General features: G+C 58.7%; 1 protein-coding gene across 11 annotated transcripts in view; it reads right to left on the reverse strand.

The window, feature by feature from the left end:
- The window catches only part of Rap1gap (RAP1 GTPase activating protein), a 64,386-nt gene that overhangs the window by 11,614 nt on the left and 41,087 nt on the right, over positions 1–11,685 (reverse strand). For 6 of the 11 annotated variants that reach the window (XR_001236080.1, XR_001236079.1, XR_001236073.1 and 3 more), the window contains 11 exons: positions 9,455–9,490; positions 8,447–8,494; positions 7,468–7,581; positions 6,894–7,079; positions 3,906–4,009; positions 3,570–3,648; positions 3,137–3,190; positions 2,004–2,087; positions 1,631–1,731; positions 1,373–1,502; positions 289–444 (listed from right to left, as the gene is read on the reverse strand). Coding sequence is in view for 3 of the 11 variants with exons in the window: in XM_013519605.1 (XP_013375059.1) it covers positions 289–444; positions 1,373–1,502; positions 1,631–1,731; positions 2,004–2,087; positions 3,137–3,190; positions 3,570–3,648; positions 3,906–4,009; positions 6,894–7,079; positions 7,468–7,581; positions 8,447–8,494; positions 9,455–9,472 (1,074 nt within the window). In the remaining 8 variants the exon portion in view is untranslated. The remainder of the gene's footprint in view (positions 1–288; positions 445–1,372; positions 1,503–1,630; positions 1,732–2,003; positions 2,088–3,136; positions 3,191–3,569; positions 3,649–3,905; positions 4,010–6,893; positions 7,080–7,467; positions 7,582–8,446; positions 8,495–9,454; positions 9,491–11,685) is intronic. The other 5 variants (XR_001236078.1, XR_001236075.1, XM_013519607.1 and 2 more) reach the window with 2 other exon arrangements.

The raw sequence follows: 11,685 nt of genomic DNA on the forward strand, positions 1-11,685 counted from the left end.
CAGCGAGGCTCTGTGGCTGCTGGGTGGGGACATCTTTGTCCCCCAAATTTTAGCTCCTCCACCTCTGCCCTGTATTTGAAAGGTGGGGCCAAGTGGGGACCTCAGGATCACAGAGGACCGTGAAGGTAAAGGAGGTGGAGGGGTAAACACTTGGGAGCAAGAGGCTCCCATTCCTCCATAGTCACCCCACCTAAGTGGGGCGCGCTGAGGCTCACAGAGGCCTGCCAGTGAGGCAGCGCCAGGCCTGGGGCGCTGCTGGCCCCTGCAAGGGTCTCTGAGGTCACCCACCTTGTAGAAGGGCCCGTCGGGGCCGCCCCCCTCGGCCTGCACTACCACGTAGGCGTGCAGGAAGTTGGACGCGATCATGTCCGGCACAAAGGGTGTGTTCTCGTCCTGGAAGACCACGGCGACGATGTCGTTCCCGATGTGCCTCTTCCGCTGCAACTGAGCACAGGGCCACCGCGGGCCTTCACAGCCTGGCCGGGGTCGGGAAGCAGCAGCCAGAGGGTGGGAGGGCTTGGGGGTGGGGCAGAGCACACATCTAAGGATTTGCAGCCCCCTCAAAAAACGTGGTAAGAACGTATTATTTTCATTTTCTTGGTAACTGTGACAGAAGAGAACATCAAAGCCGACAGAGAAGTGACTGCCTACAGTGGGCTTGGGTACTCCAACCCAGGTCTCCCGGTTTCCTGGCCCTGCCTTTCTGCCCTTGTCCTAGCTAGATCCCCCAAACATGAGCCTTCACTGAACAGACAAGCTCGACTCTCTATGCACTCATGCTGCTAAAAGGAAGAGAAAAGAAAAAAACCACTAAAAGTAAGGAGCAACTGCTTCCCCTCTTCTCACATCAGCGGGGGGAGCGGACAGGTGCGGGAAGCCCGGGACAAGGTGTGAGCGTTTTTCGTTCACCTCCCAACTCGAGGCCTGTGCAGGAGCTGCTCTCTGCCTCCTTCTCTGAGCCCCCATGCAGTCAAAGTCACTTGATTCTGAACACTTCTTGACTCCCACGTCTGCCAAGTCTCAGTGCCCCCATGTGACCCCTTAGCACCCTTGCTCCCCACAGAAGTACTAAGCTCAGCTTTACTGGACCCTTGCTGTCTCCCAGACCTGATTCTAGTCACTTAGTATGTGTCCCCTCCCTTATGCTCACCTACCAGGGAAGTGCCATTGCTATCCCCATTTCGCAGATGTGGAAGTGGAGGCTTTCCTGGCACCGCAGCAGCCTCTCTCCCCTGCCCCCACCTGGAGGGACTGGGTCATTTCCGTGCCTGCATCGCAGGGCCTGGCACTGAGCTTGGCATGATGGACACTGGACGAGCAGGTGGGGGCAGAGGTGGACAGTGGGAGGCGGATAGATGGGTGCCCAGGCTACCTGCTGGGCGTCCCCTTCTGTGTAGGGCAGCTTGGTGGACACGTGAAACATGATCTCCTTGTTGCGGAAGTTGCAGTACACAGACTCGGTCCCCGTCTGCCCGTGGGTCACGTCCAGGCCTCCTCGGAACCTGCCCCAGGGCCCCCAGGCCACGGCTCAGTCTCCAGCCCCAGCCAGGCCTCTGTGGGGCCAGGACAGGGCTGCCCCTGCCAAGGGGCCCGGGTCAGACTAGCTCTGCTCTCCCACCCGAAGACTCACCCCTTGAAGTCCTGCAGTTTGACCTTCTGGCCCAGAAATTCAAGGAACTCCACGAAGGCAGGGCTTTCCTCATTGGTGCTGAAGAGCTCTTCCTCGGAGGTCTGGGGACCACACAGGGGTGCGGTCACCATCACAGCCATGGAGCTGCAGCTCCTGAGCACCCCTACCATGCCCTCAACGGCCAAGTCTGGGGGACAGCAGCAGAAAGGAGGACAGGCTGCGCTGGGAACAGCAGAGGCTGCTGCTCAGCTGTTCCCAGGGAGGCCCCAGGGCGAGTGGGAAACTGAGTGCCCTGGCAGGCGCTCTGCCCTGTGAAGGCTGAGTACCAGGCAGAGGGCGAGGTGGGGCAGAAGCAGGGTGGGGAGGAGCACACCTGTCCAAGCTTCTGATAAATGACTCCAAACTTGAAGTTATTGCTGATAACATGTTCATCAAAGGTGACGATGAGCCGGGAAGCCTGTGGGACAGCAAGGGGCAGGGGGGACACTGCACTGCACACTGCCGTTCACCGAGCTCTCCCCCATGTGCCCAGCACTGCACGGATCATACCCGATCCTCAAAGCAAGCCCGACAGGGACGGGGAGATACTCCGCTGGCCCCTCTGCAGCTTGGGTGCACAGCGCTTCAGCAACCTGCCTCAGGTCACCGGCCTGCAAGTGTCTGCAGGGTGGGGGCACAACCCAGATCTCCTGGGTTTCTGAGTTGGCCCTGAGCCCCTGGCCTGCCATGGCTGAGGTTACCCCCCACTCCAGTCTAACACCCAGCTCACTGCTCGGCACACCCATTTCACTGCAGATCAGTCGAGCCTCTCCAACTTGCTGAGGAACCTCAAGCAGGCCTCTAGGAACCTCCCTCCCAGGCCCCCAGGAACTTGGCTTTCCCTCTGTATTCAAGAGGTGGGTCCTGACTTCTGAGGGACTCTTCCTTCCGAACACCTTTCCTGGTTCCAAACACCGCTCAGAAACTTCACTCTACTCCAGATTTCAGCCAAGGGCCACAAGGGCTTATGCGTCTTTCAGGGACCACCGCTTCCAGGAAGCACCCCTGGCTGGTTGGAGAGAGAAGCCCCTCTAGTCCCACACTGGAGCCAGCAGGCAGCACCAGGGCTGGAAGGGAAGCACTTATGGGGGTGTCCATGTTATGCTTTTTCCCCAGGTCCCTTCTGAGGAAACAAGGCAAGGCCAGTGGAAAGAGACGTGACCCAGGGAAGGTCTGGAGCACAGGCCGCCTTGGGAAGATCCCCAGGCAGCACTGAGCTTCCAGACCTGAAGAGGCCTGCCTGCAGGGAAGACACCCCTGGGTATAAATGCAGGCCTCCTTATCTGCTGTGCATCTCTAGAACCTCTCTGCGCTTCCTCTTCTGCAGACTGTGGACTTGGCAGGGTTATTGTGAGGACCAAGGAGAGACTAACGGAAAATACTTGGCACACAGCAGGCGCCCAATACGTGCTCGGTCTTACAGTTACCCAACCACCCTCAGCAAGCAGGGCCCCTAGCCGGTTATACCTTGGGGTAGAGCACAGGGTAGAATCGATCCACATTGACATCTTCACACACCAGCTGTGAGAGGAGACCACAGAGGCCGTGAGGCGGGCAAGGAGACAGGAGGGGGCTCTGGCCTCAATGGCCAAGTCTGGCAGACAGCAGCCAGGAGGCCAGGCTCTGCTGAGGACACTGGAGGCTACTGCTCAGAATGGAGCTCAGAGAACTCGGGTCCCCGGGGTCTGAGGTGCTATAGAGCATCAAAGGACACAGGGGGAGAGGGGGAACAGGTGCCCTGGGCATGCGCACACAGAGGGAACGAGTGGCCGGTAGGGCCGCAGAGATGGGGCACAGGACGCAGGCTCGCAACTGCAGCCGAGGGTGTGCTGGGGCCAAGCGACAGCCCCCAGCCCCCCAGGGCACCCAGCACCAAGAGCTAGGGGGCCTGATGCCTCACCTTGGCCATCTGGACCACATTGGGAAACTCGGTGAGGCAGGAGATGGGGATGACATCATGGTACGTCCGGCACTTAGTCCTGCGAGGAGAAACCCACAGTGAGGGGCTGGGCAGTAGGAGAGGGGAGAGGGGCCCTTACACAAAAAGACCAGAGGGGGCAGACCAAAGGAGGGCCAAAGGTGGCAATGGGCACCAGGGCCTGCAGAGGCACTCACTTGCTGTGTGACGACTCCTCCCCAGGTCTCAATATAGAAAGTGGGTAAAATGAGGGGGGCGCTCAGAGTTTAGACCTCAGTACCCCTTCCCGTCCTGGGGCCTCCCTGACACTGCCCTCACCTGAGCAGCAGCCGCAGGTGCTCCTGATCCCCGATGACATCATACTTGAGTGAGAAGACCAGGTGGCCGAGGGCAGTGTCCAGTGAGTAGTAATTGAAATGCTCCTGTGTGGTGTGGCAGGAAGAAGAGTGAGACTGAGCTTGGGGTTTCTAAAAACCAGAAACCCAGCTCACCACTAGACTGGGTCCTTTGCCAAGGAGCAAGTGTCCAGGCTCTGCATCAGGTAGATCTACCGCTTCCCAGCAGGGCAGCTTAGGAAGGGCACCTTCTCTCTCTGTGCCTCATTCTCCTAGTCTATGAAATGGGAGTGAGGACACCTACCTCGACGGTGGCAGACACTGAAAAAGGGAAAGTGTTTGGTAAGTGTCTCTAGGAACCTTGGCTCTCTCCTCCTCAGCAAAGTCAGGGCCACACGTATACCTGCAGAGCCGTCTCCTGGCCTCTGCCCCCTCAGATGTGATGCACAATAGGTGCTCAATAAGAAAAGATCAACCAGCATGTGCGAGGCTCTGGGTTCAAGCCCCAGTACATAGAAGAGAAAGAGAGACAGACAGACTGTGAGCTGACCAGCTGACTGCCCAAGCTGTGGCTCCGTGGCCTCTGAAGCCCGGGCTTGTGGAAAACAGGAAGTGAAGCATCTAGTAGCACACAGGGCACCGACCAGGCAGGTTCCCACCCTCCTGCTTCACCTGGAGAAGAGGGCAAGGGCTGTGAAGAGGCACTCTACAAGGCCTACAGGGTGGCTGTGGCAAGGACAGCACCTGCAGATGGGAACCCAGGCCTGGCACCTCCAGCCAGGGAAGTCTCAAAGCCAAGGGTTAAAATGCAAGGAGATGCCGCCCCAGCCTGAGCCCGGGCTCCCTCTGCTGGTCCCAGCCCTGGAAGCAGAGCTGGCCCTTCAGCCATGACCATCCTGGGAACCACCCTGGAAGCAAATCCTGTTTAAACATGAACACCTGTGCTCAAAGGCTGCAGCCAGAAGAAGAGGTGGGGGCCAGAGGATGTGCCCGCAAACCAAGAGCTCAGGGGCACTCTGAGCGGACCTGGGACGGACAGTTCCGCAGGCCTGCCTGGGCACACAGAGGCAGAAACCCCAAGTACTTAGCACTGCCTACAGAGGAGTGGCAAGCATTTAGGAAGAAGTCCAGGGCCTGGAAAGTTTCCCTGGACCATCCCCTCAAGTCCAAAGGATCCCAAAGGATGCAGCAGGATGGGCTCGGGATCCCAGGATGTCAATCCCCAAAGTCACTCTCGCTTCCTCCTGCTGCCAGAACGGAGCCCAACAGCCTCCCTGGGCACCCCACCTGGAGTTGGCAAATGGCCCTGCTCTCTGCCAGCTGCTGGGGGCCCCTTTCCTCTGTCCACCAACCTGACCCTGGTCATGTCTCCTCCGACCCCTCAACCTGTACCTCCTCAAATTCTGCTGTGCTCAAGGCCTACCACTCCATGTCACTCATCACTCCTGTAGCAAACTTCTCTGGGCACACATGGTCCCTGGGAGCCCACCACCTGCCAGACCACAGTGAGCCTCTGGACAGTGGGTGCCTGGGACACACACTCAGGGCTCAGCCAGGAGATGGGATTGTAGGTCATGCTTGTGCTTGTCCCCAGGCAATGGCTCCTGAACCTGGATGGGTTAATGTGTGTATAGTGGGAGGATGGCTTAGTCCCCACCACAATGGAGCCCCCAACCCCAGTTGGCATTAGTGTTTCCTAGGGTCAGGCCATACAGCTTCCCGACCCCACAGGGAGCCACCCAACCCTCCCAACACACACACACACACACACACACACACACACACACACGCACACAACCCAACCTTCCCACAGCATGTTTTCATTTTTTTGAGACAGGGTCTTGCTGTGTAGCCCAGGCTGGCCTCAAACTCAAGGTGATCCTCCTGCCTCAGCCTCCCGAGTACTGGGAATACAGGTGTGCCCCACCACACAAAGCATCCACAGTATGTTTTAACGGAAGGTCAGCCAGAGCTGGTTCAAACCCAGGCTCAGTAACTGTGACCTTGACTGACTCACTTCACTTCTCTGTGCTTCAGTTTCTTCTTTGGTGAATGCAGGGTGATCTTGCTCTCATGGAGGGATTATGAAGACGGGAGGACAGCTATGGCTAACCGTGTATGTACTATGTTCTACATGCTTTACGTGTTCTTTCAGTGCCCCCAGTTTGACAGATGAGGAAGCAGGCTCAGTGACATAACTTGCCCAGCATACCATTGTCACTAGAAGGGAGAGCCTAGATTCACACCCAGGACACAAGGCTCCCAAAACCATGGTACTCTCCCCCACTTTGGTTGTCAATGATACAGACAGCTCCTGGCATGGAACTTCCCCTCCAGCTCCCACAGCCTCCCCCATTAATTCTTGGGAATACCCTTGGGTGATGATCTTTCGAGCTCTTACTAGGCAGGGTCTCTGCTGCAGGGCTGTGGTTACATCAGTCCAGGTCAAGATGTCACATGCCTGTGTCCTCCCAGCCCCCATCCCAAGCTGCCCAACGGCCCGCCTGGGTCCATTTTGTTTACTGCTGTGTATATCTGCTACCTAGTAAAGGGCAGCTGAAGACAACGGGAGCTCACTATTTGCTCACCCTGATAAGCAACTACCCCGCTAGAGATGCCATTCCAAACATCTTACAAGCATGGTCTCATTAAAGCCCTGTAGCAACCTCAGAAAGGGTGTTGCTATCGCCATTTCTTCAGAAGTGGAAACCGAGGCACACCAAAGTCAAGCAACGTGCCTGATGTCCCATGTGGTGAGTGGCTAAGCCCGGACTCAAGCTGGCAGTTTCTGCAGTTAACTGTGACGGTACCCTACTGCCTTTGCAATGAATGTCTGTTGAATGAGTGAGTGAATACACCCATGGTTCCTGGAGTGAGAGTTGGGGCTCTGGGACTCAGCGCTGCCCAAGAGTTCTGCTATCTCCCAGGAGGCTGTATTGTTACCCACCACCCCCTGCAGCCAGCCACCCACCTTGCCAAGAAAGTGCTTCCGGTAGATGCGGGCCGTGGGGTTGCACTCGAGCTTCACCTTGGTCGTGGGCGACTGCAGCGGTTCTGTCTCAGGAATGCTGGTGATTTCGTGGTTGGTGCCTTCGATCCAGTAGCCCCCAAACTGGGGCAGCAGGATGAGGGGGAAGGGCCCTTCTCGCCCTAGGACCTGAAGTGGGGCTTGGCTGAAAGTTATTCCATACAGCACCCCACTAGGGACCCCAGGACATCCTCCAACTCAGACCGGGGTCCCGGGGTCCCTTCTGCCATGGCTAAGGAGTACCACAGGACAACCTAGCACTGTGTTGTCCCTAAAGTTCACAGTTACCTCCGTGCTGCAGCCCTTTCCCCCAGACCCAGCCTCACTATCCCTTGCCCCAGCCTCAACAGACAGGGGCAGGCAAGCAGGAGAGCTGGGAGCACCAGCCTGCCCAAGAGGCTGACATTTGGCTCAGAACGTCTAAGGGCTCCAGCAGGCTCTGAAGTCTTGGTCTGAAAACTGAGCCTCCAGCCCCCCAGGCAAAGCCTGCAGTCAGCCTTCTGGGAGGGAGGAGGACCTGGGTGTCCAGATGGCCTGCATGAGGACCTCCCCAGGACGAAGGGAAGGGTGGGCTCAGAATCCAACTGGGTACCTCGTGGACACTCGGGTAGGGAATGTAGTCTTCCTCCGTCTGCAAAATACAAGCAGACAGAGGCTCAGCTGGGGTGGGCGCCTCACCCTCCACACCTACCAGGCTCCCTAGCACACACTGTTCAGCCAACCCTGGGGGCTGGGGGTGGGGATAGGGCCATGGCCTCAGCCCTCAACTTCTACATGAAGCAGGGGATTGGCCCAGAGTGCCCCCTACGAGGCTGGGCAGGAGCAGGCTAAGCTTGCTGTGCTGGCATCTTTGGAGTGCTCTCAGCCTGCAGAACGGAGGCTCACTGCTGCCCCTCCGGGCCACCTGGGGGCTTGTTAGAGACTGCTCCTCACCCAATTTCTAATGCAGTGGTCTAGTACCCTCCTCAACTGCCAGCGGCTAAGAAGTCCCCAGGTGGCCCCAACACTGCTGTCTTAAGAACACACTGAGAACCCTGACCTGGACACAGCAGGAAACCTCTTCTGCTCTGGGCCCATTCTCCCAGGGCCAGCTGCTAATCTGCTGGGGTCCTGAGTCACCAGCAACCATGTACTCATCTGGGGGATCTGTGCATATCCCCTGCCCTGGACAGGAACTTCAGGAGCAGGAGGCCATTCCCTGCCAAGGTCCCGGCGGGAGCCTTCCTGCTGAGGACACAGGTCCCAGGGAAAATGCCTGAGGTATAAGGCCTGGAGCAAGGGGCAAGTATAGTGGTGCAGGCAGGGAGAAGCTGCCCTGAGGCCTGGGTACGGCAGGGAGTCTCGAAGCTCCTGGAGCAGGGACCTGGGTGCCCTGCTCACAAAGGCTGGCAGCTGGCACAGAGGAGGACTCCTTCAGACAGACAGCTGTGGCACTGCCCTGACCCTGCCCCCCACCAGCACGAGTCTGCTCCAGCAGCCAGGCCTGGCCCACCTACTTTGAGGGGAGGTGGGAAGGAGCATCGCTGTTCATCCATCCTGCTTCCCTGCAAGAGAAAGCAACACACCGTTACACCCTCCCCGGCCTGCCGCCATGTGCCCTCCCGACAGAGCCTTGCACCCCTGCGGAGCAGAAGGGAAAGCACAAGGAGGGCCCGCCAGTGTGGGGGTGCTCCTCAGGCAGGGCGCTGCGTGCCTCATTCCTCAGGCCTCTCTGGAGGGCCCCAGTCCTGGCCCTCAGCAGCAGGGAGCGGCTGGGGGTTCTGTACGGGACGCACATGCTGCTGGGAGTGGGGGCAGGGGTGGTGTGCGCGCCTGCTTGTGCAAGGCATGTGGGGAGGGGGCGACTGCATCAATGCAGATATGCGAGAGGGGGATGGGGGATGAAAGGCTGAGAGAGAAAGAGGAAGGGGGGCAGCGAGAGCAGGGCTGGGGAGGGTGAGCTGACATCAGTGAAAGACCCCCACCCCGCTACGCTCCTGCCCGCCTCCTGACACATACCCATGCAGCACACAGCCAAGGGCCTGTGAGAGCGGGGCTGGGGTGGGGAGGGGCCAGGGTGAGGCTGCGGCAGGGCTGCACCCTGGGCTGCCTGGCTCATTAACACCTCCCCCACCTGCAGCACAGCCTCTAGGCGCCTGGCATCTCTCCCACCTCCATTCCGCAAGAGGGTCCTGCAGCGCCTGCAATGCTTCTCATTGGGTGGGAATGGTGTGTGGGTCTGGGGGTGAGTTGAGCTGACCGCAGCTCTACTGGGACCTACACAGGGATGGGAGCTGGAGCCTGGATGGGTCTCCAGGTCAGAGGAGAGGCTGGGCACTACCAGTCTCCTCCAGACAGAGGACTCTTAACTGCCAGCTACCACCCTCGTGTCCTGGCACGGTCTACTGAAGGCTCCCAGCCTGTCCTCAGGGAGATACGAGGCTGAAAGGTTTGAGAGGGCCCCCACCGCCAGCCCAAGGAGCTCTGTGGCTCCCCAGAACAGACTTCTTTCTGTAACTCCTCACCTGCATCTTTTCAATCATCGCAAACAGATCGGTGTTCTGCAACAGAGGTGGGGAGATCGAGGTCAGTCCTGAGGTGGCCCAGTTGACCATGCCCAGCGGATAGGGTCCCCACCCAGCCCTGACCAGCTATCAAGGTACCAGGGAGCAGGAGGCGAGGAGGGTGCAGTGTGGGAGTGGGTTCTGGGCAACACAGCCCATGCTTTGAGCAGCTGTCCAGGGAGGTGAGTCCTCAGCCCAGGTCCTGGGGCCTGGGCAGCCCACCCCTCCCCTGGGGGAGGAAGCTGCTGCCCTGGGGAGAGCCAGATCTCCCCCATGCACTGCAGGCCTGCAGTGCCTGGATCAGCACACAGACCAGAGCCCCCGGTCCCAGCTCTAGAGATAAGCCCAGCCAGGAGGAGAGAAGAATCTGCAGTTCCACCCAACTCTCCTGGAAGCTAGCCAGTCAACCCCCCCGCCAGGCAGGGTGGGCTAGAGGCTCTCTAGGTAAGGAGATGCCCACTGTGCCTACACATGAGCTCACACACACTGTCTCACATCGGACCCAAGCCATCCCGAGGCTAGCCAGGGCGCACATAGGGTTAATCCAGTGTCTGCCAGCTCCCTGGCAGCACGGGCCTCTCCAGCACCAACTTCCTACAAGCCTGCCTGGAAGGCGGCATCCCTGCTGGCTGGTGACTGGCAGGGGCTAGGGGCTGGGGCTGGGAAGCCCCCAGAGTCTCCAGGATGGGGCCCCTCCCCCAGCCCTTCCAAGGCTCAACTCAGGCAGTTTCTGCTGCCCAGTGGGGGCACTGCCTGAGCTCACAGACATGTGCCAGGAGGTTGTGCACTAGGAAACACACACACACACACACACACACCATGTGCGCACACAGGCTCTCTCCCTCTCCTGCTCACACACAGAGGCTTGTATACTAATATTTAAACAGTCAGTGCATCATGCATACACTCTGTATTAAGAAAGAAGCGCACACACACACAAATCAATGGGATCTGTGCGCTGTGATTCTCAGAGATACACACTAACACACAAATATAAATGTTGGAGTCCTGAGTTATACAATAGCACACCCACTCACACACAGGTCCATGTACCACAAAAGACACGTAAACACAAACCCACACCTACACCTATGTAGATCTGTACACAATGTTACATAAACACCACAAAACCACTCTGCTGTCTGAAACGCACTGCCGCACACTCCCAAGGACAGGCAGGTGTTCAGGAAAACAAACATAGAGCCCCCTGTCCCCAGCTACAAACCCCTTTCCCCGCCAGGGTCACATGTACACTGTGTAACAGCCACAACAAACACCATCTCACAATGCGACAGATTTTAAGAAAAGGCCAACATAGGAGTTTCAACCCTCACAAGCCAATACCAAACCTCCACTGAGTACAATCCCCCACCACACATACACACGCAGCCCTGGTGAAGGTCACGAGACACAAATACGATGTCACGTGCACACTCTGAGGCCTGTCCACAGAGTAAGACCCACCCAAGAAAGTCCACCATGGTCACCTCCCGCCACACCCAACACCTGTGAGTTTGGAAGAGACAATCCCACTGACACCACAGACACACACCTGTAGTCCAGGGAGACAAACACACATGTCAGCCCGACACTGTGACAGCACTGGCATCTGTTGGGGTCAGGGGACAGCCCCCACCTGCTCCTCCCACGAGATACGGCAGCGTGGGCACCCCACTCAGGTGACCAAACAGCCGGGAACAAAACCACGTGCCTTGCTGCCCCGGGAATCACAGCCACATAAACACTGACACATGGTACTGTCACCCAGCATGTACACACAGCAACAAGTAACACCCACAGTACAGCCTCACAGGCAGCAACAGACGCCCGGGCACATGGTGAAGAGAGGCTGGGAGCGATGTGGCCCAGGCTGGGGGCGGGATCCCCATCCCGGGCGGCACCACCACAAAGTTACAGTGTGATACTCAGGGCCCAGACAGGGCAAGGAAGGAGAAAAGTGGTCCCCTCGGCAGCACACACGCGGTGCCACTGTAGCCCAGAGCCGCCGGCTGCCCGTCGGTTCCCTGGACAGCTGCAACAAGAACCCAAGGCCTGGACCCTGGGCAGGGGTGCACCCTGCCCTGCGGCCGCCGCCCGGTGTCAGCCCAGAGGCCAACACACCCGCCCAGGCTCGGGCGCCGCCTGCCGCGCTCGGCGAAGTCGAGCTGCCCGGCCCCCGGGTCCCCTCGGCC

This window comes from Chinchilla lanigera, unplaced genomic scaffold (genome assembly GCF_000276665.1).
Source record: "Chinchilla lanigera isolate Chin_1 unplaced genomic scaffold, ChiLan1.0 scaffold00051, whole genome shotgun sequence".
Taxonomy (NCBI): domain Eukaryota; kingdom Metazoa; phylum Chordata; class Mammalia; order Rodentia; family Chinchillidae; genus Chinchilla; species Chinchilla lanigera.